Raw genomic sequence first — 26,876 nt, 5'->3', positions numbered from 1 at the left:
CTCTTGGGAATCCGTGTATCTTATTTTGTGTGAATTCCTCATTGATCTCACCACTGTACAGCATATTCACTCCATTTAAATGGGTAAATCAGAGCAGGTGAAAGGCTAAAGTAACTATTGGTGGACTAAATAAGTCAGGATTGCATCAAAGCTTTCTACTAAAGATTCTTCTTTTTATTCAATCCAAAATGAAAATGCCGAAATGTATAAACCCCAGTAGGTATTATGTTTAGCCAGGAGCTGAGGACTGTAGTAAAGCGTAGTGATGCAGGTGAAGGGAAAATCCCATTTAATTATCTGATTTTAATATTAGATATGGGTTTCCCTCTGAGCCACATCAGGTCTCGGATCGTGTTCTGGTCACCACATTCTCAGCTCTGCAGTGCATGAGGCCAACCGGTAGGGCGTGTAGACCAAAGCCATGGTGACATTTTATCTGACGGTATCTCCTGTGGGGGTAGAGCAATGCTGCCGAACTGTCAGGCAGATTTCACCGTGATGAGGAGGGGTGGGGGGGGCGCCAAACAAACAGAGACCTGGCACAATCTCCCATCTCCAAGCAGCACAGACGTGCACATAGAGAACCTCCCAGGGGATCACAGGAGGCTGAGATGAAACGGAAAGCAAGATCTAACCTTTTTGTTGTTGCTGGAACCCAGTTCTTTAGAGCCCGCTAGATTAAAAGTAAGAACGGCAAAGAGAAGCGGGAAAGCTATCACTGCAGCGTGCAAAAATACAGAGACCCTCGCTAGGCATAGAACTTCAATATCAACCCAACCAAGAGAAGAATGAAGGCAAATATTGTCCTCCTTTGTAGACATGGGGACAAGTGTCTTTCAGAAAGCGCATGGCCTTTTGTGTTTCATGCAACAATATTTTACAGGCGTACTGCAGCTATTGTGGAAGGGTTAGAGCAATCATGCGCGCAATTTTAAAAGCTGTTCATCAGTTGTTGTTTTTTTCACTTCCCACTTTTCTTTGTGTCATAGTGCAGGCATTTTTCATCAACAAAGGAATGTTTGATTCCATTCAAGCCTTGAGCCCTACAAAGTAGTATTTGCCTTTCCCCCCCTAAATATGCTGGTTTAACTTTTATTTGGGCAGGACAATCCATCTGTTTATATAATGTGTTTTGATTTGTGACCATTTTGACCTTTCACACCCTCGAAAGTTACCATCTCCTCCATTGGGTAATAGCAATGAAACATTACACGTTTCATTGTGTCTCATCAACAATTGATGCATCTGCATTTTATCTCAATGTTCTCGATGATTTGTGGAAGTTATAAAGGAGCTTTAATGTGCTAAAAGCAGATGTGGAAGCATCTAATTAATCCCACCCCCATCTTGGTTCTTTCTGCAGGGTTGCTATTAATCTCCAGATGCTTTCATGGGCACTTGAAGCGACACCCACTATTAATGCTAAGCTGGAACTGGAGCTCAGGCCCCCAGAGACTCTGATCAAATCCCAAACGTGGTCGTTTGTGCAGCGGCCCAGTTCAGCTCTGGCCCAGCTCGCCTTAACTTTCACCCAGAGAGATCCGCTGGCATCGTTATCCTGGTGTGAGGACCAGGAGGATCACAGAGGAGATCAGGAGAAAGAGGGAGGAAGCAGAACACAGGAAGGTGTAGAAGATTTAAGATGGGGATTGAGAGGTCTTTTAATGCGAAGGGGGCTGGGAGGGAAACTCCGGTTCTGTCACTGTCAAAGATCACTCACAGCAAGGAGGCATTTCCTGTGGTTAATAGAATCAGTCCTTTAAAACAGGGTGTTAACATTTCTTTTCGAGGTAGCAGGGAGTTCAAAATCATGACTTAGCTCCATTAGTCAGTTTGTTGGCACTGCCATTCACTGTGATGGCCGCTGTAAACCTTAGACCCTTCCTCCACAGCAGAGCGACCGCGTGCTCTAGTCGCAGTACTTTATGAAATTGATATTTAAAAAAAACCCACACACATTGTACCCAGTCAGATCTTATTAGAGAGCCGTGCCTTCATGGGCTGGAGCACAACAGTTGGGAGGGAGGGGGGTGTTTGTGGGTGCAAGTTGAATTTGTTTCCTCATGTGTAACCTGCAGGTTTGTGGGTTAGGTGGGTCCTTGGGTGAGGAACTAATTGAAATGAGAGGCGATGTGCGAGTCTCTGCCAACATGGCCAGTCCATTTGTCAGAGTGACATCACTGTACTCACACCCCATCCATCTACAGCCGACACCACAGGACCATGCTTCTCCTGGTGATTAATATCCATACAGCACCTCCCTCGCTGCACTGCATACACCCTCCACCCCCTTGCCAGACCACACGTGCACACCCACAAACAAACTGCACGCTGTGGTGGACAGCACCCCCAGTCGTGCAATGACCCCCCACTATAACAGATGACAGTCGTAGTATTGTTAGTACTTTAGTGTTACTATAGTAGAAGTAGCCGTAGGAGAGGAGGAGCATTTAGGTACCCTATTATTGTGGGAAAAATTAGTGGCTGAAAATGAAAAGTCCTTATGTACACTATGATAAATATACTTTAAATATATCTTCAACAGTCATGATGTGCCAGAGCGGATTTAATCTGCGATTCTTTCAGGCTAAAAATGGAAATATTATACAAATGTGAATATTCCGTCGAGGTTTGCCCCCAGCGTTTGTTGAACCGTTATGAGTAAGTCTGAGGCAACAATTTTTTATTATGAAATCATTTTCCTGTATTAATTTGGGCTCATGAGCAAACAGATACTTTCAATATTGACTCATGTTGGCTGTTTAGTTTTAAAACTACTACAAATTTACACTGAGCCAAAGACTGTGAAAATGCGTCTTTAGTGTAGTCGATTCCATTTTGTTGGGTCACTGCAATCTTTGCTGGAGGGGTCATTTGATGTGCTCCTTTAAGACGAGGCTCTTTGAGTATATGATGATGATCGTGACGGAGACTCAAGTTGATGGTTGTGGCTGATGTGTTTTTGTCAAACCGTGAAGCTCTGTGGTTGAAAGTATCTTTCAAGGCTTTAACAGCCATGTTGCTTAGCATCAGCTTTCAGCAACTTTTAATGGAAAAAGGATAAATACCATCTCAATACAGGCATTCACAACAGTCTAGAATAGGCTTATTTTATTGATGTAGCAACTATCTCCTAAAAATGAAGGTGAAAAATGTACCTGGTTTTTTGGTCATTCTACATTCTTCCTCACGTTTGTTCCAAAATCATTTTTTGTAAAAAATAAGGAAACTGTCGTTTCATTTTTAGTTGAGGATTATTTTTCGCTGAAGACTAATTTTGTCTTCCTTCATACAACCTGCAAAGGTTCAGAAAAATGATGTTATAGTAAATTGATTTCAAACCAAGAAATACAAAGAAGCAGATTTCCTCTATTGGGGGGGGGGGGGGGGGGGGGGGGGGTGTTGTGGAATTGGCTTCCTGTGCTCATTCCCACAAAGTTTTGCTGAGAAAGAGAGCGCAGAAAATAAGCTTCATATCAGAAGCAGCCCCATCAGAGCTACTCCAACCTGAGGTGTTGGGCTTTAAAGATCTTCTAAACGATGACCTTTCTCTTCTGCTCTGCTCCACTGATGTACTTTGATAAGCCCGGCTCTGATCTGCTCTGTGCCATCGCAGCCCGTCACTGCACACTGCCCTTTCCTACTGGTGACTTTCTCACCAGACCCTCAAATTACATCACCCCGGTCTGATATCTTGTTTCACACCAAGCCTTTGAACTGGAGGAGCCTTCGGCTGAAGAAAAGGAGAGAGAGACAGAGAGAGAGACAGCGTCGTGTTACTGGCTGCTAATATTCCTTTTAAATCTCAGACTCAAGTTTGGTCAATTGTTCATGAAATAACTTCTTCCTACGACGCATGTTCTTCCAAGTGGAACCAAAGCGCTGCTTAACCTCACAGTTGTGCCTCTACAAACGCTGGTTTCTCCGTCTCCCTCCATGGCTGCACGAGGCCCGCCTCCGCACCAGCTGCGAGATGCAAAGCTCGCCTTAATGTAAAAGCATTTTTGCCGTCTTTGAGAATCCGCCGTCTGTGCTAGTCACTGAAGTATGTTGCAGAGAAGAGAGGAGGTGATGGGGAGTGCGGGGGCATCGGAGGCACAAGCAGCGAGAACAGAGCAAGCGGAGCAAGACAGAAAACATGATACGGAGACAATGGAGAGTTGGAGGAAAGTGAGATGGGAGAGACAAATCCAGGCGGCGCGGCTATAGCCGACACCTGATTGATTGAGTGGCGTTTCGTGGCCAGGGGTCATACATATGTAAACTGCTCATTTGTAGTCCACTGTTTACCAGAGCTTGTGCACTGTGCCGCCGGGACGCATCGTACAATCAGATTAAATGGCCCCAAAGTCACATGCAGCCGCCACTATGTGCGCCAGCACTGCTGAGTTACGGTGTCTGTTTTTCATCCCTGCTGCCACAACAGGACTGTTTGTAAGAGATCTGGCTCTGAGGAGCCAGCCTCCGATGACTTTCTGGTGTTTGTGCAGTGCAGATTTTTGACATTATGTTGAGTTTAGGGTTGTTGTTTTGTTTTTTTTAAGTGCTTTGTTGCACATAAACCACATTTTCCATTTGAGTGCCTTTGTGAGCCCCAGAGTATACATTATGCTCCGTCTTCAGCTTTGTGCATTAGACGATGCAACCATCCAACATGCTGTTGGCTGGCTGGTTCGCACCATGATGCTCCCTTAGTGCGTCGTTGCGCAAACCTGAGACGAACGTAAGTTAAGTCACTTAATATTCTCTTCATCTAGTTGACAGAAAGGTGTTGCTAACTGTCATGTCGCTCTCACCAAATTACTACGCAACATGATCCACGTCAATATATTTGCTTAAAATTGAAAAAACCCTCCAGCGAGCGAACCTGAGTGTGAGGATACAGGCAACACTTTGTCAGCTGTATTTGGTTGTGGGAAGTCATACAGTTGCTTTTACTTCTCTGTGCTTAACCTACTTTTCCATCAGGGCTGGTAGCAAGAATAATATTTCTGAAAACAGGGCAAAAGTGATAACACAGGGAAAGATAGCTGGTCTTCACAGAATCCTCCCAATACAGTCATGCACTTTATATTCAATATCCTCAGTAAGATAGTGCCCTACTGTTTCTTTCTTTATCCTTGTATTCTGGTTTCTGTGATCTTTGTTAACATTCATAGAGAGCCTAGCCTCTGGTGCCCAGTGTCTAAATAGTATGAGCTCATTTTCACAAGCCTGTTTTTTTTTCTCTCTCTCTCTCTCTCACGAGGAGACGGCAGCAGCCATTTTAACGTGTGTGCTTGCTAATGTTAAAAAAAACAACTAATGTTTACATGTTTTGAAAAGGAAGAATTGAACTTTAAAACTCCTGCTGGAAGAAACAAGATCAGCAACATTTGTAATCCGGCTTGAAATACTGTAATCCATGTCACTGGAAAGGTGTCAGGACTGGGAGAGGCAGATGTGACCAGATCAGTAGTGCCTGGCTATCAAAGCGCTTGGATCTGTGTGCGATTAACGCCACAAGATGTTTTTGAGAACTCTGTTTTCACTGTAGTAGCAAACTTCACAATCCTCCTTTGAAGGAATCTGTAGAATCATTAATGTAATGTATTTTTCCAAAGCAGTTAGCAGGAAAGGTGTCGTATTTGTGCCGTGGATACTGTGATCAGACCAAGCAGGTTCTGGGTTTGATTCCCAGCCATCGTATGTGGACGTAGCACCTTCTCGCCGTGCATTTTCTACTTTGGTTTCTTCTTTCAGTCCACCAGCATTAGGTCGACTGGAGATTGGCTCCGATGGACCAGCGCCCTGTCCAGGGGGTATTCCAGCCTCTTGCCCAGTGACCGTTGGGATAGGCTCCAGCACCATCTGTCACCCTGATCAGGAATAAACAGAATAACAGAAAATGAATTGCTTGATACATGCGTGGAGAAAATAAGCCGACAGTTGTTCACTAATCGAAAGTGAAAAAGGCATCTGCTTCCTCAGTATGGCTCAGTATGATGACTATGTCCCTGGTGTCATCTATGGGTCTATGGGTCATTGAACAACAAAAGAAAAAGAAAAAGCAATAAAGGTTTGAATTTACGGTGATCCAATCGTGGCATCGGGGCTCTTTTATTGCACATGGAATGATCAGCTGGACAGCCGATCACAGATCCCTCTCAGCAGCCAAAGCACCCCTGACTCGACATGTTGAATCAGCCAGGGAAAATGCTGACAGGGACGGAGACTGTGGACAGTGTGAGGCACCAACGTGACATGGGCATTTCAGAGGGGCTGCTACAGCTGAGCTTCCGTCTGCTGCGTACCAGCCCTGCAACTCTGAAGCAGGGAGGGCAGCGGACCGATGCCATGTTAGCGCAGAGATGACGAGATCAGATTAGGATCTGAAAACAGGAACTCTTCATTGATCTATTGGCAGTCAATTTAAGCCAGAACCACTCCCCCATTTCCTTCAACTTCCTTCCTTTTCCCCTTTATTCTCTGTATACCCCCCCCTCCCCCACCCCCCAGGACTGAGGATGAAAAAATGGATGGGAATGACTTCCTTAGCAGAGGAAGAACGGCTGGGTATGTCCCATGCTCACCGTGAGCCCAGCACACAGGCTCTTTATGTGGCTGTGTGAAGAGCAGCCCCTTCCCCTCTCTGCTGCTCATCCACACCCCAGCGTCTCCCATTCAGCCTGGGCCGGGCTGAGGGGGAAGTCGGACCTCTTTTGTCGCGGGGAATTCTTAGGGGAGATTGTAAAGCCTGCGACTGTGTGGGCCTTTATTTCTGTGGAGAGAAGGAGGGGGCGAAGAGAGAGAAGGAACGGGCAAGGGGAGAGAGAGGGGAGTCGCGGAGGAGAGTTTGGACACAGGCAGCCTTGTTAAGCAGCAGCCCCAAAGAGCGAGAGGACGAGGGGGAGAAAAAAAGGAAAGAGCCAGGAAGAGAATGAAACAAGCAGAAAGACAAAAAAGAGCTCACGAGATTACGTCACCAGTGTTATTCTCCTCCTCTGCCTATGTTTTCCTCTGCTCCTCCTTATCCGTTCCCTCCATCTGGCTCCATGCGCGCCTGCTCTTCAGGTCAATAACAAGCTTTTGCCCTCACCCTCACCCTTCTTCGCTCGATTCTCACCCTCCACATTACATTACACGCATTCCATTAACACGGGGACTAAGAGAGATGTCTGGGGTCGCAGCCGTTATTATCTCAGTTCTTTTTACATCCCAGTTATACTTCACCATATAGCAAACACACATTTAAATCATAATCAATAGACCAACATCAGCCGTGAGCAGCATGGCTTAAGAACACGACACAGCTCGGAAGGAAAAGAATCATGCTGCAACGTATATCAGGTGTCATTATGCACAGTTTGGTTTTGTTTTTGCTTTTTTTCCCAGAAGCATAAACTCATTTAATAAAGGCGAGTGGTGCCCAAACAGTGGGAAAAAAAAGGCGGCCGACACCTGGTCTCTGAACATCATCGTCCACAGTCCTTGGATTGTTTCAGGTGCTCTGGCTCGATGCTGGGACGCACCGCAGCGGGGAGCACTGTCACATTGTATACATAAACCAACCCTCCGGTCATGTTAAGGTGACAGGGTCGGCGAAGGTCCTCCTGGGGGGGGCTGTACTGCGTGGAAACAGTGTTTGGTCCCGCAAGGGTGATGCAAGGTGACAGGTGCGACCTGACCCGGCTTCAGGCAGACTGTGGTCACCACTGGCGCTGCAGCTGAGATCAGGATGGAATATCGAAGTCTGTCTGTCACCGGAAGAACGTGGTCATCCTTTGTATGGCTGAATTGCACCACATCTAAAACCGTTTAAAAAATCACAATCACACAAAGCCACAAACGGCAAAGTCACTGTGAGAAGTGCTGCAGCTGTTTAGTTTCTGTAGCTGCACCTCTGCAAGTACTCAATCAGAAAGTGGCTGTATTTAGTGTTTAATGTTAAATCAATGTTATATCCTTCAACCAACTGTGACTGTAATGTAATTGCCCTCTTAAAATTCAGCCCATTGACTTCAATAGGTGTTTTGGAAAAAACTGCACGTTTCGTCCTGTTATTGAATAAACAGCAGGCAGAACATTTATTTGAAAACGTGTTTGCGTTTTCAGTTCTGCGTCTCATCAACTCAAACTACTTGTGCTTTAATGATTATTTTATGCCTGTTGAAGTGAGTTGGAAGGCGGTAATTGTGAGTACTGTTTATGTCTAACTTAATTGGTCAGATAATTTAAAAGTGAATATGCATTTGAGTTCATGCAGCTAAAGGGATGGATATAATGTGATCATGGGTTATAATTGAATGTTTATTGTAATCTGGCACCGTGTGAGCAGTCAACGCGAGATTCATGATATTAAAATATAACCCGCATGGATAAAATTATGCAGGAGCAAAGCAAAGCAAAGTCAGTTTCTGCAATTTATTGTGTATCATTTAAATGTAATGTCATGGATCTTATTATAGCAGAGCAGAGAGAAAGTCCAGAGATAAGTTGCTGTTGACTGACAGGAAAACAAAACAAAACACGCCTCTGACCCGCCGACTAAACTCTGCTGCGAATGCAAAAAATGAAATAACAGCTCATAAAAAAACAATTACTTTGCTATCTTAATTGTTTTCCAAACACTTTCTGTCACCTTTCCAATTAAAACATGACCAGGAGGTATTTGAGATGTATTTTTAAATGGGGCCTGCAGTGTGTTTTGTCGTCTAAGATACTGGATTCCACCGTTACATTTTAATGGCCACTTTCATTTATAGATGCAAGGGAACAAATGCAGCCCAACAAAAGGTTAAAGGACTGGAGCACCGAGGCCTGCTTTACTCTGCACCAGCATGGCCTCTGAGTCCAGTCATTTGTATTTTTTCATTAAGTAATTTCTATTATTAGCATGCCAAATGGACGGTAGTTTCCACATCTCCTTCAATTAGGCCATCAATTGCACAGGAACTCTTTTTCTAGCCCATCTGACCTCCCCCTGATGGCTGACACACCCTCTGTTTACAAGGTGGGAAAAGCTGCTCCCCTGTAGTTATGAAGAAAGACGAGGAGGAGCCTCGGGAGGAAAAAACCTGAAAAATCTCTCACGCCGTCCTCATCTCACACTGCCATTTACTCATTCTCTGTGTTTGGCCTTCTGCTCCGTCATCCTCAGGGATGAGTCTAAAGGCGACCATCTGTTGATCCATTTGTCTCCCGGTTAGCTTCCTGCGCCGCCGCCTCTCTGCTATCAGTGTTGAGGCCTGGCCTCCCCTCTGCCCGCCCTCTGTGTTGTTACCCAAATGCACTCTGGGCGATCGGGCGTAGTGTCTGTGACGGGGCTGGAGGCTGCGGTCGTCATCTATCAGATTCCCGCCAAAGAGAGGAAATCAGAATCGGCAGAGTCGAATTCATCTCGTGCACGCACACAAGAAAACGGCTAATGAGCCTGGAGCAGCTGCTTTCTAATCCGTGTTTATCTAAATTGAGCTTCGGTTTCCTGACTCGAGTCCAAAAACACGCGGCGCGTTCTTGTATTTAGCTTTTGTCCGTAGCGGAAAGCCAGACTTTTTCCCCGCACCGCCTCTCCTTTGGCCCTTAGGACCTAAACACAGAGCTCATCATTACATAGAGGCATACAGCATGAAATAGATAAAACAATCGTGAGGTGCTTGCAGACCATAACTGCCGCCTCCCAAGGATTCAACAGCAGTTATTGCTCCTGAAATGTTTAGGGGCGATGCCAGCACATGTCCCCTAGCTGTCACCTCACACGCGTGCTCAGGGGCTTGATGGATGCCGCGTCCACCACTGGGAGCACGGGGATCGCTCGCCGTTGATCTTCTCCCAGGAGTCTTGATTACCCATCATTCAGTGAGGCTTAAGCCCTAGAGAGAGGGAGAAGGTGGTGCTAACATGATCTCCGGTGCGCTCAGGAGAGTCTGACCGTCCAATGCAGATGTCAGAGAGAAGATTAGAGGTTTTTTTTTTCTTTTTCGTGGAGATATTTGCAGCTGTAAATTTTTAAGAGTCTGAAAGAGGATTTAAAGTGTGCCACAGGGAGGCTGCGGCTTTCGCAGATCCTCCTCATTTCTATCGTACATCTCATCCTCTCCCCCTTTTCTTTGCGTCCGAGGGTCCAGATATTCGTAAGGTTTTCATTAGGAGGTGCTCAATATATCTGATGATGGGTGTTCACCCGGAGAGACATTCCATCGATTTGCCATAAGGTTCAAATGACATGTGGTCACACGCTCTCCTATTTTACAAAGAGCCTTGTCATCCGATAAGTCATTTCACTGCTGCTGTCACCTGCTGTGACACCTCTCTGGAGATGCAGGGGTGGGGTGGGGTGGGTGGGGGGGCGGCGCTGTAGACATCCTGGTTTCCCACGTGTGTTTTTCCAGATAAACTTTGCTTCTGATGCACATTTCCCTGCAACAGTGCAACGTATGAACCCACGAAGGTCAACTGGACTGTTGAAAGCAGCAGTTTAGCCTTAAATAGTTTCAACTCCCACCAAACCGGTCAGAATGAAGAAGCCTTTTGGATGAGAGATGAAACATCTTCCTGTCGCCTTTAACAGACCTGTTGACTCTTCACTAGACCTTTAAGGCTTAGGATGATCTGGATAAATAGGAACCTACATAGTGCAAATTATTAATGTCATCTGTGTGTTACAGGGTTCCTCAGCACCGGGGATCAGGCAGCTAAAGGAAACTATGGCCTCCTGGACCAGATCCAGGCTCTAAGGTGGATCAGCGAGAACATCGGCTTCTTCGGTGGAGATTCCAATCGCATCACTGTGTTCGGTTCGGGGATCGGAGCATCTTGTGTCAGCCTTCTAACCTTGTCCCACCACTCTGAAGGTAGTGTGCTGCAGAACAAAGGGAATGGGGGGGGGGCTCTGGTGCAGTCTAACAGGTGTCGGCTGCTTGACATGAGAAACAGGTTGAGGCGAGGTGTTGAGCATGGTCTCTTCTATACTGCCCGACAAATATATCAGGAAGCAGGTGTTTGTATTAAACTGATTGTGACGCTCCCATCTGAAAATCTCCATAACGGATTCTGCGGCTCATGGGGGACTTGGGATATTCTGCCTGTTTGTTACGATCCCTCTCTGTGTCAGAATAAGGTACAATGCATCTTTACGAGCAAGATAAAATAGGACATAATGTACCGAGGGAGAACACTTTAGTGTCAGACGCACTCACGCTTTCCGTGCGTGAGCTATGCTGTTTACCTCCTGGCTCCGTGAGTGCTACTTCATGATGATCTACTGCGCCGTGTGGACCGCGTCTTTAATTGTAAATGCAGCATTTGTGTTGAAACCTGGTCATACGATAAACATCTCTCATACCCGTGCACCCTCCCTAATGCATTATAGAATTAGGACGGGGGCCTTACTGCATGTATGTAAATTCTTGCTGGAGGTGATTTAGCTTAACTGTTCTAGCGCTCATAATTCACACCGTGCAGAGTCTTATATGGAGACTGCAGCGTCTCTAGGCTGGAGTACCCGGTGATATAAGTGTTCATCCATTTAAGAGCCGGTTGTTTGTTTAGCTTATATTCATTCATAGCCGTGTCTTGACCTGCTATCGGGATATGAAGATGTTACCATTGCATAGCATTAGCCTGCTCCCAAACAGGTTAATGTGAACACGACACGGACAGTTAGCTTTAAACACTGAGCTTTGATAATATATGCTGCTGAAGTGAGATGGATTATATAGAGGACCAGTATTACCCATCAAAGGGCTAACCACATTTACATACTGTAGGAGCAGAGTGATGCTAGCTTTTCACAGCGGTCATTTGCGCAGGACTTTGTTTAGCCACCATTACATTAGCTAAGATTGTGTCGCGTTTTGCATTCACCAATTTGCATCTCATTGTTATTAATTGCCTTGATTTCCTCTGATGAATAATGACTGCTTTTGGATTGAATTTCTACTGTAAATGCCCTTTTTTTTTGTTCATACTCCATAATGCTACGCTCCGTGTAGCATGTTATTATACTGCCAGTAAAACCATCTCCTCTGCCTCCTAGTAAATTGGATATTACTGGCTCTGTTTTTTCCCCTGAATGGAAATGTATGCCCTTCTGACGGGCGGGGTGGGGGACAAAAAAGAGGCACTAAAACTTCCAAGCATCCAAGGAAATTTAGACTGGGAGCCTCTTCGTGTCTGGAGTCATGCTGTGAATGTAACCAATGGCAATCAGATTTCACGCAGTTTCTCTGGGAGCACAGATTCTTCTAATTACACAGCTTTTAGAGTTGGAATGGTTTGCTGGATGTCACAGAAAATCCAAATAATGACTTTTTTTATTATTTTGCACCTGCTTCCCTAACATCCACTTTGCTCTTTTTGCTTGCTTCCTCTCCCCATTGCTCCTCTTCTTCCTGCCTTCTGATTAAGTGTTGATCTTGTCTGGACAATGCCCTAAAAATAGAAATGATAATAATAAAAAAACAGAAAAAAGAAAAAAAAAAATCCAAGCATGTGGAACCATAGCAGCAAAAATTGAAGTAGAAATCTCTCCTCGAATGAATCGTGCGCAGTGTCGCGAACACACCTGCCTCTCGTAATGGATTTGTGTAATTATTTCCCAGCCATGTTAGCAGGCTGTTGTTTCCCAGGAAGAACATCTCATACTGACTTTCCCCTTTTTTGTGCTTCGAAATTGAGACTGAAGCAAGATTGAAAACAATGTATCACACCGAATCCACCTTTATTTCAGCCTGCTCGTGGGTAGAAATTCATGCCGCAGAAACACAGGCAGCAGCGACTGAGCCAGGTGGAAATAAAAATGCTTTTTACTAACGTGACATCAGAACCATTTTGTTTCTTAAATAAACTCCATTTATTCAATAACTTTAACCTCTCCGCCGCGACGTGTGGTGCCACAGCCATTCTTGATTACATTTATTTTCCCATTCCATTAAAGTTGTATATTAATGGGTTTAATGCTAGACTTTGAAGTGTCTATGCTGGTTTAAAAGGCTTAAATGGCTCCACTCTACCTTATTTGGCCTGGCAACACTGGCTGTTCAGGATTGGCCCAGGGTGCGTTAAGGTGGTTCATCTCGGTGTTATTTATACCGCATTAGTTCTCTCTGCCTGAGAGTGGACACTCAGTCCAAAACTTTTCCTTCTCCAGCTGTTCAGATGCAGGATAATGCGACCCAGGTATGATAAAAGGGTAAGTCAATCAAGAGTTACAGTTGTGGAGTTTCCTGCCATCGTCATGCATTTAATGAGCAGTCCCTCCCTCGCTGTACACAGTCTGTCACCACTTCCTGCATCCAGCAGTGACTCCCGTTACTCCTGTTGGTGGCAGCGTGACAACTTACTTCAGATGCTCCGTGCTCCTCCTGAAGCCTATTTAATAAGCTGGATCCTCCTATATCATTCCAGCCCTCTGGCCTAACTCTTAGATTGCCTGCTCCTCTGGGCTGGCCTTGGTGTCATCTCCATGTGGGTGTGCCGAAGGCCCAAGTCGCAGAGTACATCTATCAAAGACCCCATCCCACCCTCCCCCACCTCAACCGGCCTGGCTGTCCTCCTCTCGTGAGAACTGGATTTTTTTTTTCCCCCTCCTGTAATCTGCTCCTCACTGCACCCATCTGTCTCATGGCTTCATGGATACAGAACCACGGAATGGACACATGACTTCTCTTCATGTACCAGTCTCTCTCCCCCGTTCTCTCTCCCCCGCTGTCTCTCCTTTTTCCTGCTCCCAAGTCTGGAGCATGTGTGGTTGGATGCTATTAATAAGATGCCCGTCGCGTCTGCTATGCGATGACCAATCTAGCTGCACATCTGAGACTTTGGAAGCAGAATGGTCATTAAAATCACAGTCCCTCTTGGCGGGAGACTGTTTTTGACCGGATTATTAAATGTTGCTCAACAGTTGTGATCACGCTGAGGGAAATCTCTCCATCTCTTCTTTTTTTTTTTCCTGGCTTCAAACACACAAACTGCTGAAGTTGAGAATCAAGGACATTAGGCAGCCCTGTGTCTTATCTAGCTGCCATCGAACAGCCACTAATTGAACATGCAGATTTTTTTTTTCTTATCTCCTAATAATCATTATAGTTTGAAGAGATGAGTTGGCTCCTCTGCACATGATCAGAATACCAAGCAGCCAGTGGGTCGGACAGACGATTTTGCCCGTCCCGTATATCTCTCTGGTCAACAAAGCTAAAATAAATTGTGCTGTCACAGAACCAGAAAGCATTCTGCGTACTGTAGCCGTGCACGTTTTTGCATGACTCGTCCAGCTGTCAGGGCACGTACAGGCAGGCCGTCTCTTCACAGAACGCACACGAGGAGCTGGCGAGTGGTAGAGCCGCTGAAGGTCGTTCACCGCCCCACCCCCCCGTCTTCCTGTAAGCAATCAGGATAAAAGCTCCGCTTGTGAGGAAGTGCTCTCCTTTTAATGGAATGTCGTGGACATTAAAGACAGCTACCGTGGGGGGATCCTTCATGCCAATGTCAGCTTTCATTTTTATTAAGACTTCTGGGTTATTGAGGACCATAAATATGTATGTTAAATGCTTCCATTTTAGGGGCAGACGCCTGCGAGCACGTCAGGCTACAAATTCTATGTTCTATGTCTTCAACCATTTGTTGAGCAGCATGATATGGAAGATGACACAGTGAATCATGGGCTAAAAAAATCAAGGTTACATAATCACTGTGGTGGTTCATGCTGCAGGTAGTTTTTTAATGTACAAAGATGCCTCTTGGTTAGCTGGCTGAGAACCCCGAATCAGTGAATGGTTCTGGTCAAAATAGCCACGAAAAAAAAACTTTTCAACAGCCTGAACTTCTATTACACAGGCATCATTAGCAAAAACAAGAGCAGTCACGGCCGTTTTATGAGGCAACTAGCAGTTAAGTTGATTAAACTGAGTGGAAGCCGAACTGCTCTCAGTGTTCTCAACCTATTTAAGCCTGAACACGTTTAGAAATGCACTATTTGCTGTATTTCTGAATTTGCTGCCTTCTAATGTTCTACTTTAATCATCTGGACTCTCTTGCCTCTCTCTTCCCCATTAGCATTCGTGTTTTCACACATAGAAAACCATTAATATATTAACTGGACAACTGGAACAAGCCTGAGGTGGCAGATTACTTAGCAACCCTCACAGCAAAAATAGCACAATCCTTTCACATGGATTTCCTCAGGTCATCTATAAAACATAGTGACATAATTTATACTAAAAGTGCAGAAAGGGCAGATGTGGACCTGATGCTAAAAGGAGAATTTCGACAAAATACTCGCCTTAGCCGATCCCACAAATCAGAAGACAGCGCTGATACTTTGGCTGGACGGAGAACGGTGGACACTGACTTTTAGAAAGAGTACGATGTGTTTCAGTAACATTCTGGAGCAGCTTTGGCAATCAGGCAGTCTGACTGTGACTGGTCACCGGGCCGTGAATGTTTGATGATGTTGGTGGGGAATTTGGAGGTCAGGTCAGTGCTTTGTCCTCTGTTAACGTGATGGAGAGGTGCCCTCTATCATCGGGAGTGCTCTCAGGAGAGGAGAGGAATGTTAGGTGGGTGGCTGTGGCTTATGAGGCAGTTTACAAAACGACTTTCATTATTATTGTTGTTGTTGTTGTTGAATGAGCTTAAATGCGACTGGCTTTCAATCCCATCTGTTGCCTAGTAGCATCTGTTGTTTCTGACATGAATTTAATTCCTGCACCCTCAAAAGAGGGGGAACGAGGCCCACCCTTGTTCACTGGACCTTAAATCAATCTCCCCCTGCCAATCACCCCAATGCAGCGCCGCTGCTGTGGAATTCACAGCCTGCTTTTCCGCCAGCGCCTCACCTCTGCCCTGACAATCATTTAGCATGTACGTGCAGGCCTGTGGTCATCCTCAGGGGACGGCGTGTTGCTCGGGGGTGATAGTATGCAGCGAGAATGCGTGCACGCTTCCATTGATGCAGCTTCAGATGGCACAAATGCTGCTTTGAAAAATATGATTTAAGCATCAGGAGGCCATGGAGATGTGGATTAACTTTTATGTTTACATGCCACATTCAGAGTCCAGTCCTCCTGACAACTTGAGAACAATTGTGTGCGTTTCCTTACAAAAGTCCCATGGGCGGTTCTGCTTGTGGAGTGACCCGCAGCTCTGCCGGCCCACTCACCTGTGTCGGCTTCACAGCGTGCAGGTTCATCTCCTCTTTCGGGGGATCTCGTTACATTCTCCTGCTGCCCGCGGAGTTTATGCATCAAATAAAATCACCTCGCAAGAGCAGAAATGTGAAATTCAATCACTGGGAGCGATAGCTGCCTAACCACTTCCTCGAGATGTTATTCATACAGGAACCAGCCGCCATTGATGTGCAAATGCCTGGTGCTTGAGAAAACCAGGGACAATTGTCGGGGTAGAATAGACCCCATTTGTGAGGTGTCAAAGGCATTCAGTAACTCAACGCTGTACAGTTAGCTCGGTGTTTGGGGCAACATCCATCTTTCATTTGACTGTTTGCTGAAGGGCGTCTCTACATCTGGTGGTGTGAAAAAGGCCTATGTGAGATGAGAGAATGGGGGCACGCCTTGTCAGATGCAGTATTCTTCCACCTCAATTGACAAGAGGGATAATTAAAGAGGGATGCCATCTCTGTGGAGCTTGTAATGATATACGCTGACGACTACGCTTCGTAAGAATGTCATGCACTCTGTCATCCACTCTGGCTGCCATTGTGTGGAGAAACGCACCAAACAGGAGGCATTTCAATGGCAATATCTCTGAATTGGCAAACCAGTGAAAAATTACTTGATATTCAGAAGGCGGAGGATTATTCTCAAACTTAATGCATATTTTTTTTACTGAAAATTAAGTGGAAATGGCTTAATTCAAACATCAAATGGGTGTTTTTCTCAAATGTTATTCTCGCTATTGCTAAGAGAAAATGAAGCAAAGGCTGAGTAGACAGAAAGAGGAGTAGCTGTAGAGTAATGCAGGAAGGGTTATTGGGGTAAAGATGACTCCGCCGAGGTCATATATTCAGTGGAAGTAACACTCTAGAAAATAATACCCAGTTAGGCTGTCCATCAGAGGCAGATAACTGTGCTTATCCCCAGCCAGCGGAGAGCAGAGGAATGAGAATTTGACAGATGGGCTGAAAATATTGAAGACACTTCTTACAGGTCGCGTAGCCATCACTCTGTCTGGGCTCGTGTGAGGTAGAGGAGCCTGTGAAACCTGCAGACGTTCAAACGCAGAGTGGCAGGTCCGGGAGGGGATCCGTGGATAATTAAAAACTTAAATAAATCCAGGCATCCATCAGCCAGAGTAATAGCTCTGAGAAATACGCGCGCGCAGCCCTGGGTCTGCAGGACTACAAATGGACTTGGGCAGCTTGAGCGACATGTGGCACGCACAGGCTGTCTCAGCAATATTCTCCAAGACGAAATAATGGGACCCATCTGTTGATACATGGCTGAGATTGCTTTTGGAATCTAATTGCAGCTGATTAACGAGGCGACTACAGAATATGTCATCTGTTGATGACCTGCAGGCTCTGGTGATGATGCGGGAAAGTCATTAGTTTAGGTAGATGCCATCTATGAATCACTGCAGATATGTCTTTGTCAAAGGCACATTCATACACCTTCTAATTGACAGCGTCAGTGGAAGAGGGGAAGAGTGCGATGCGCTGCTTGCTGAGATGTGCCGTCCTTTGATCCTCTCAGGCGATAGATCAATTAAACCAATGGCTGCCTCATATTGCTCCCAGACTGTCTCGTCTGTTTCCTCTCTTGATTGGTCTAATGACTCGAAGGCTTCTTTCCATTTCCCCCGCTACGCTGCATCAGCTCGCCCGCCGAAATCTCCCAAGCATTTTCCGCAGCTCCCTTCTCAGTATGTCATAGCGGTCTCTTTCTTTTTCCGCGTACCCTCCCACCTCCACGTCTCTATTTCGTCTTCTCACCATGTCTCCTTCTCTGTGTCTCAGCCTTTCTCTCTCTGGCACCAGTGTAAAGCATCCATTATAGAGTGATGCATGGGTGTCTGTGTGAGTGGGATAGAGGGACTTGGCGCTCCTCCTGCCCCACCTGCAGAGGAAGCACTGACAGCTGAGCATGGGGGGCTCATCCCTCCCTCCCTCCTCCTACGCCCAGTTCCACATCTCTGCTGACCTCCCTCCTCCTCTCACACCTTCTCCATCTCCGCGTTTTCTCCCTCGCCTTCTATTTATTCCCTGTTGCTCGGCACATATTGGCCCAGTCTCTGGATGCTCACTACATTCGCACTTATTTTCACATTTACGATTGTCCGCTGCTCTGTTTGCTTTCTCCCATCTCTCTCTGTCCTCTTTCCATTTACCTCTGACTTTGATTAAAATCTGCTCATTATCTATCAGTGATTATTCGGTGCAGTGCAGGCGCTGGTCGGCGCCAGTGTCTTTTCGCGGCAACAGCCACGAGCGCTGTGTGTTTCCTCCTCATGGCTGGCGAGGTCACTCCTTTGAGCACATTTTTGTTTATCCCAGCTGGGGGAACAGTGCACATGGGTCATTCCACTTTTAAAAAAAAAAAAACTGTCGCCATCCTCATTAGTTTCACCAGTTTGTGTTCCTTGAGGAAAAATAACATGCGCCGGACTGATTTTTGAAAAGGGTTATTATTAGTGTTCACTTAATTCTGACACAACTGTCTGAGAGGTAAAGTCTCACAGGATCACAGGCGTTCGGGAATAAACCATATCATTCTGTGACCCTGCCCACTGACTGTGAGAAAAGGGAAGTCGTTGCATTAAAAAGGCATCAGTACAATTACTGCACCCAAAGCTTTCATTATTTCGTATTAAGGTGATGGTGACTACAAGTTGTGTGAATGTTCATGTGGTGTGTATTAATTCTGTATGGTAATTTCATATCAGACAAACCATAAAGACACTGAACCAGGATGATTAGTTACCGTGGCGCTTGTTTTCCAGGGCAGCGACATACAGTAGGCCATCTGGAGCTCTGCAAATGTAATAATGTGCTGTGTGTGCGTGCATGTGTGTGTTTGTCTGAAACTGTGCATTTCTGGGCAGTGTGCATTAGCCTTAGCTGTGAAATTTGCATAGTCTGAGCACAATGAAATCCCCAGTGAGAAGAACTTCAGCAAACATGCTGACAAGCTGAAATCTCTACTATAAAAGGCCAACGTTGTGCAAAAGACTAAATCTGTGGCTCTCATGCCTGTGAGACTGTAATAGATTTTTAGCTCAGAGAGCTAACGTTAGCTATAGATCCTTTTCAGTTGCGAAATACACCAATCGAACGCGGCTGTCAGAACAATATCGCTTGTGTCCTATTTTCTCAACTTGGAGCAGGTTCTCCTTCCCCAGATTAGCAGCTAGTGGTGTCTAAAGCTATACACTAGCTGCAGCTTTATATTTTTGTTTCAAATAGGTATTTGCTTATTAGGTGGTATCTGATTTGGTTTTATTATTGGACAGCGCAGCATCTACCAAAGGAGGGAGATCCAATTGCGGAGGAATCCTGTCTGACACACGCAGCCGTCTCCAACATTGGTCTGTAGAACAGATTGTTAACCTGGAGCACAGCTGTAATTCTGTATTCAAGATGAGTCCTCCTCAAATAGCAGGTGTGTCCTGAAAGGACACACAGGTGGCTTTGCACATTATTGCTGTCCGACACTCAGATAACGTTTGGACCATATTTGTAAGATGGCAAACCCATCTGGCTCAAGCTTGTTTATCTGTGGGTCTATAGCAGACTACTTACCCCTTATAAAGCACAATTATATCAAAACCCTTAGACCAGCAGATGTAGGCGTGTCCTTTAAACACATTTTCAGCCAGAAATAACCCTCTTATGTACATTAAAGTGAACATAACTTGGACATTATTATATTATTATAACTCGGAGTCTTAAAGCTTCGTTTGTCTTCTTGGTCAGACTAGTCTCTGACAGTCAGAGCAAATTTGTAGTGCTAGTTTATCTGCCTATCACAACAACAGATCTTTTACATATGAAAAGAACTCTGACCATGACAAATGGATCAGAAAATAACTTTTAACCAGGTCCTCATTTTCTGAACCTCCACATGATGCAGACTCGTCTCGACCCATGTTCTGACAGCACGTCCGGGTCAGAGTTTTGGTTTTAAGGTCCTCTCATATAAGCCAGGTCCTCTCATATAAGCCAGGTCCTGCTCACGGTTCCTTCCTGTTAAAAGGGAGTTTTGTTTGTTTACTGCTGTATAGAGTTGAGCTTTTGGGTTTCTGTAGGGAGGCTAAAGCCTATTTAGATTGTAACAGACACTGTATAAATAAGGTTAGATTGCTTTGCATTGAATATTTCTTTTTAATGTTCCTGTCTCACTGGAAGACCACACGGTGGTGTTCCTGAGCTTGGATGCAGTTGTTTAAAGTGACCTGGTCCCCTAAGATTACACATAGAGAATAACAGGTACGGCAATCAAACAACAAGCACAACAGCTTTGTTCCAACCATTGATTTTGCACCCTGAAGGCTTTTATTGTGAAGCAGCTGCAGGAAGTCTGGAGGACTGCTGACAAAGCACAGAAGCAGTGTGGATCAGAAACAACAAGGGGCTTATATCTGTTAGATGGAGAGTCTGAGCAGGATGGTGGTGAGTAATACAAAATTCCCAATCTGACTCCACCAATTCATGAACTAACACTTAAAGATTAAAGCAAACACTAAAAGCAAAGTTTCATTTTAAAGCAGTTCATGATGATCAGTTTAGTATTCAGCAGAGTGTTGAGCTTGTGGAATATAAATGAGCAGAGCAGAAATCACAGGGTTCTAACTTTGCCTATTTTTACATCTGAGATTCCACACCTGGCTAATTGCTGCATCATCGGGTGGACTCTCACAGGCTCCCGCCAGAGCGCCCACTCACCCCCACATTCACAACAGCCCTAATTTTAAAGTCTGCGGCTGGCTTGACAGCCAAAGTGACTGTTCAACAAAAGGTAAAGAGGTACCTGCAGAATAAGTCTAACAGGCCAGCCATCATTTAAAGGTGACCCGGGCCCTCGACACGCTCCAGCCTTTGACAGACTCCAAATTTTACTGAAATAAATAGTCCTTTTTGTGCCACAAACATAATGCTGTCATAAAAGGAAAAACAGGCACTGCTGCTGAAATACTTCGACTCTATAGCTCACATCCGGCCCCTTTCTTCGGCTCTTGACAGATCTGTAGAACACGTAGGTGATCTTGATCATTTACTCACTACAGAAAGGAAATCAGTGCATAATTGATAGGACAGATACAGCATATATGCTCAAACATGGAGGCTATTGGATGAATAGCCTGCATTTTCACACTGTGAGTTCATACAAATATGAATAAATTCTTAAGTATATATCAACATGAAGTCTTGTGTAGCTTTTCAAACATGATGACAGGATACCGCAGTCCAACCATGGGCCATCGAATTACTGTTCTTTTCTGTCTGCTTAAGAATACCAAATGCAGAAACGCGTCATTCTGTAAACTCATGCCTGCCATCAGACATGACTTCCTCTCCATGAAAACACATGCAGAGGAGTCCTTTTCCAGCAGTAAAAACATCTAATAAAAATGTCTGCACTCGTCCTCTAAATGGTTCCCTCCAGACCCACTATCTAATTGGTTGTCTTATCAGTGAAACTCGCTTCCAGTCGGACTCTTTTTTTTCTCCCCGATGCCTATGAGTGACTGAGCTCCCCTGTCTGGGTGTCTGCTCCTGTTTTCAGGCATGTCCCAGGATTGCCGCCGCACGGTGAGGGCTTCATTAGTCGAGGATGGGAGGTGGCAGCAGAGGAGAACAGCTGTTTAGCAAACTGCATGCATTGTTAGCCAGCCTCCTCCGTCTGCCTAACTGCCTAAACCCGTCCCCTAGCTGTTAATAGAACGCTCATTATGAAAGGAGAGGGTGAATTGATGGGAAACAGCGCCACTCTGCTCCGACTCGGTCTGACTCCAGCACTCCTCCTCTCCCTCTGGTGTCTATTAGAGGGCTGCAACGAATGCTCCCTCCCTACGAACAGCTACCCATCCGGCCCTCCGTGACCTTGAACCTTTACCTTGGGAATGACAGGGAGAGGATGCTGATGGAGGTTCTCTCGTCAGAGGTGTGCTGGCATCTCAGGCAGGCGCCCTGACGGGCTGCACATGTGAAGAAACGCTGGAACATATGAGATATGAAAATTCCAAATGATTTTTTTTCTTAATCTTAGATGCTGATGTCAGTTTGTTGGTCAATAAAACAAACTGATTTCACTTTTGCTGTAAATGAAAGAACTAATTCTCCAAAGCATTACTTCAAATAAACATAGTAGCGTATAAAAAATACTCTATATACTTTTCTTTTTTTTCCCTATGGTGTCGAGGCGTTGAATTATTCAGACACTGTAGATTAGGCTGCTATAATTTATTAGAAACCCAAACGCGAATGTCATTTTCTCTTTTTCCCAAATGAAGATAAATGATGAAGCTGGCAAAGAGGAGAGACAGGTTCAACATCAGAGATGGGACCACAGATATCTGACAAACATCTGACAGCACTGATGAGAACAGCTACAGATCAGAGGCAGGAAATAAATACATCTGACTGGAAAAAAGGGTTTGATGGGAATACAAACCGGAGACATTTTAGCAGGGAGGTTTTCCTCTGGAATTAGACAGACTGTAGCGCGTCAGCGGGGCGGAGGACAGGCAGCGTTACAGATTCCTGCCGACACCCAAAGCCGAACGGGTACATTCATAGAGCCAAAATCCTTCAAAGTAAGTCGCAGAACACAGTGATCTTTGCCGTGAGACCAGTTGTCTGTGGCCGCTGGTGCAAATCAATATGTTGACTGTTTTTTATTATCACACTGGACTTTAGAGATGATGCCATTTGATTCATCGGGTATTTGGGTCCTTTAAAAACTTTCTTATTTGTTTGTGTGTTGTTCCTTTTCAAAGATTTCTAGATGGAAGGATGGGTGGATGGATGGATGGATGTTGTTTGTTGTTGCTGAGAAACCTTTTTGCATACATAAACGTGCACAATCGTTACAAACCCACATGACTTCCCCCACATGAGAGATTGCTGTGCTGATATAAGCTGATTATTCATGATAGCGTGCTGAGTAATCAGCTGTATACTGCTTAAAAGTCCATTCCTGGTTTATTATTGGGAGAATAATGTAAAATAAACACAAAGATTACGTGTCATGGTGATATAAACTCATCTGAATTTTGAATCAGTTGTAGCTAAAAGGGCTTTTTTTATTTAAGCTTTAATGAATTTGCTTTTTGTCTTCCTGCTCGGCAAAACATGAGCCTGAATCCCAGATCGATAAGGAGAAAATGTGACTTTATTAGGGGGCGGAATTGTTTCATTAATATGTCAAATAAGAAAATCAATCAGAAAATGTTTCTTAAAAGTTAAGTTCAGAATTGTTCAGCGTCTGAATGACGATGTAGCCACGGGAACTAGAGGCAATAATTATCAGAGTCAGTCGGAGATCCTCACGGCCTCAGTTCAAAGAGAAATCCGCTTGAATCGAGGGTTCAAAATACCCAAGTAGAACAGACTGTACATGTTAAACGCACCACCATAGTGAAGGGGCAGCTTCTCTGTATCAACTGTTTCAATACGTATATATCTAAGGCGTAGCAACAAGTCAACAGGGCCATGAAAGTAGCTAGAAGACTGATTGTACATGTATACGTATATATAGGATTTAAACAAGATAGTATAAATTATATTTGTCTAGAGAGGCTCCAGTCTTTGTGTTATTTCTTTATGTGGTGATGGAGGCTGACAATGATATACAGTATTCTGTAGTTCTGGCACCAGGCGTAGTGATGCCACCGTGAGTGTGAGCTGTAAACGAATGTCTGTGGGTGAGACATGTGTCAAATGTGGTGACATTAGTTGCTGCTGAATATGTGTTAGCTTGACATTGAGAAAATGGGGGGTGCCAGCATGCAGCCTAAGTGATAGAAGAGTGTACCCGGCATCTCAAACACGCTCACAGTCACAGTCGCACACAGACACACCTGCGCACGTACACACACACACACACACAGCTGCACCGTGTCATCGATACTACCCAAACCACACATTCTGTACACACAGTGAATATGTACGTGTCGCTGGCTGTGGCAGGTCCCGACCCCAAGGATTGATTTTCATTACAGCACGGCCTGTGTAAATATTCCCCTCATGCACAGCATGACTCCACATACACATGGAAGCACAAACACCAAGGGACTGCGTGTACGTGTGAGGCAACATGGCTACAGCCAAGTGTCATTCACCATCGACAACAAGCAGCACCAGAGATAATACAGTATACAAGTTTTTCATGCTGCCATATAAAAACAACCCCAAAAACAAGGGAATGCATCTACGCAGCATGTTGAACAAGTGTGATTTATTTTTCCGCTGTAAACAGCCCTGTTTAAATGAGAGAGCCCGATTAAACCCGAGTGTGGCCACTGAGGCAGAAATGCAGCTACTGGATGTCTTTCTTACCCCAGAGAGACGCCACCAGCACGGTGAGGCGTGCTCGGTATATGCACGGGAATCCGAGCCACGTCAGCTAAATTGGTGGCGCTCGCCAACGCCACGCTTAAGTAAACGAGGCTGCCAGCTCAGACTTTCTGTCTCTCTGCAGTTTACTCCCCACATCACCTCTGCCAATTTGGTGGTTGAGGTGGTGAAGAAACTGTCCGCAACGGCTCGTTTGGCCTTTTCAGGGCTTGACCCGAGGTAAAAAATGACAGTGCGCTACGTGCTAAAAGTGAGAACTGTCAGGCCGCTGCAGCGGACGGAGGTTTGAGCGGAGCCCTCACTAATAAGGCATTTAGTGTACGACGGGGTTGACACGGGGATGGGGGGGGGGTTGAGATTGAGATGCCGTCTGTCAATCTGTTGTTTTTGCTTTCACCTGAAATTCATCATGATGCATAATTGTTCCAAACGGAGCACTTGAGAAAGAAACAAATTGCTTGTCCATTATGGTTTGTGACACTGTCAATCTGTTATCAGCTGGCCCAAATTAGTTGTCACAACTAAATATCTGTGTCGCCGACACTCTTTATTTCTCTCGTTACAATATTATGCCTCCGCGTGGCGTCCCCGGGAGAGCGGCGATGGGCAGAGTTAATACAGGAGGCGGACGCCGCTGTGTGAATTTGTTGGTAAATATCAGCATAAATGTCAGCGTCAGAACTCCTTACGTGAGACAGGAATGTGTTCTGGCTTCAAGGAAATAATGGCAGTGCAGCCATATTGTGATCTCCTGAGGTTCATGTATATTTGATAGGGCCGGCCAGATGTGGCTTTGGATGTGTATCAGCCAGCATCCCCTACATAGCTCGCAGAAATTAGATTTCATCTTAGACCCCCAAATCTAATACACTGGCTTATATTTACTCCCAGTTGCAGAGCACCATAAGCCAATATGACCCAATAGAAGGGTGGCAGTGCTGTGCAAAATACAGTTAAATGAAAATGCTTAGAGCAAACTGGTCCGAAAGGCCATCTGAAGGTTCCTCACCGAGGACCTGCTCAGACTGCATGCGTCAAACCTGTCATATGGAATCAAACCAACCGTAGCCCAATAAAGGGGGAGGAAATAACATTTAAAGGTTCCGGTTTGGCTTTAGATTCCATGGAAATGAAATTGTTGTGAAAAACATCTGACACCGAGAGAAAAGGTGCGCCTCAGTTTAGCGATGGATCTGAAGAACGACTCTAACCCAGGGTGAAATATGCCGGCGTGAGTGCATTTAATTCAGCCAAATCACTTTCTGAAATCATCCCACAGCCGCTCGAATTGAGATGAAATGGTTTGCATGAGTCACCTTATGCATTGAAATGCCCTCATCTTTCACGCAATGAATGCAAAGTCACAGTTAGCATGTGGAATGCCATTTTCTCCATGCAGAAAGCCTTCACCTGCCTCAGATACTCTTCAGGGACAATACAGCACCCAGAGGAATTTTAAGTCTTTTCACTTTTCTATCCATTCCACCTTACACTCAATCTGCGATGACCTTCCATATTCCATCCTTCCTCTTCTCTCTGACACAACAAAAACAGATTTTGGAAGCTCCGTTCATCGATATGTCTGTCTGCTGGTCTGGCAGCGACGTATTTTGCAAGAGGCAGATGAATGCGAGGCAGCGTGCGGCTGTTATGAGGAGATTAATGGATCCTTTGGTCAAAACATTTTTAATCTCTATTACTGAAGATGTCAGCAACCAAGTGTATTCCCCTAATCAAAACAAAACAAACATCTGAATAAATTGATTCAGATTAATACCATGGCAGATCGATGCTCTGCGGTTGAATGCTGAGTTCAAAGAGCTCTTAATTGTTGGGATTTCCAGTTGGAGCAGTTTTTTTAGGAAGCCGCGGTTGAGTGGTCATATAGCAGGATATGTTTTAACCCAGTTGTCTCGCCCTCCACTCACAGTAAGTGGTAGGGGTGGTAAAAGAGGCCGCCGCACTCATTGACTCGATGCAAGTTTACAGTGTGAAGCATGCGGCAGGGGAGTAGACAGCGCTCTCTTGGGATTTAATGCGACAGCGCTGCTCTATCTCCACTCCGTTCAAATGGCCACTCGCGTGCAGATGAATGCATGCCCACGTCCCTATTCAATAAATGCATGAACACAGCAACAGCGCTTTCCCCTTTTCACAGGTATTCCTACAGTTTGGGGGCTGGAATCCCATTTTTAGCGCATTTCCAGACCTTTGAGTTTTATTCTTAATCTTTCATGTGCACCCAATGAGGAGGGCGAAGCCGCCGAGACACGTATCCGTCCTATTTCCGTCCGCTGTTGCACGCTGCTTTGAATGAGGCTGAGCTTGTGCCGCCTCTGGCTGCGGGGGCTACCGGCACAGTGGG

At 45.3% G+C, this 26,876-nt stretch overlaps 1 protein-coding gene across 2 annotated transcripts in view; it reads left to right on the top strand.

Moving 5' to 3' along the window:
* Positions 1-26,876, top strand: part of nlgn3a (neuroligin 3a) — a 104,447-nt gene that overhangs the window by 60,115 nt on the left and 17,456 nt on the right. For both annotated transcript variants that reach the window (XM_003970478.3, XM_029847277.1), the window contains one exon: positions 10,647-10,832. In XM_003970478.3, coding sequence (XP_003970527.3) covers positions 10,647-10,832 — 186 coding nt within the window. The remainder of the gene's footprint in view (positions 1-10,646; positions 10,833-26,876) is intronic.

Source organism: Takifugu rubripes, chromosome 14, assembly GCF_901000725.2.
Source record: "Takifugu rubripes chromosome 14, fTakRub1.2, whole genome shotgun sequence".
Classification (NCBI taxonomy): domain Eukaryota; kingdom Metazoa; phylum Chordata; class Actinopteri; order Tetraodontiformes; family Tetraodontidae; genus Takifugu; species Takifugu rubripes.
Note: the sequence above shows the minus strand (reverse complement) of the source record. Positions and strands in the feature narration are given on the sequence as shown.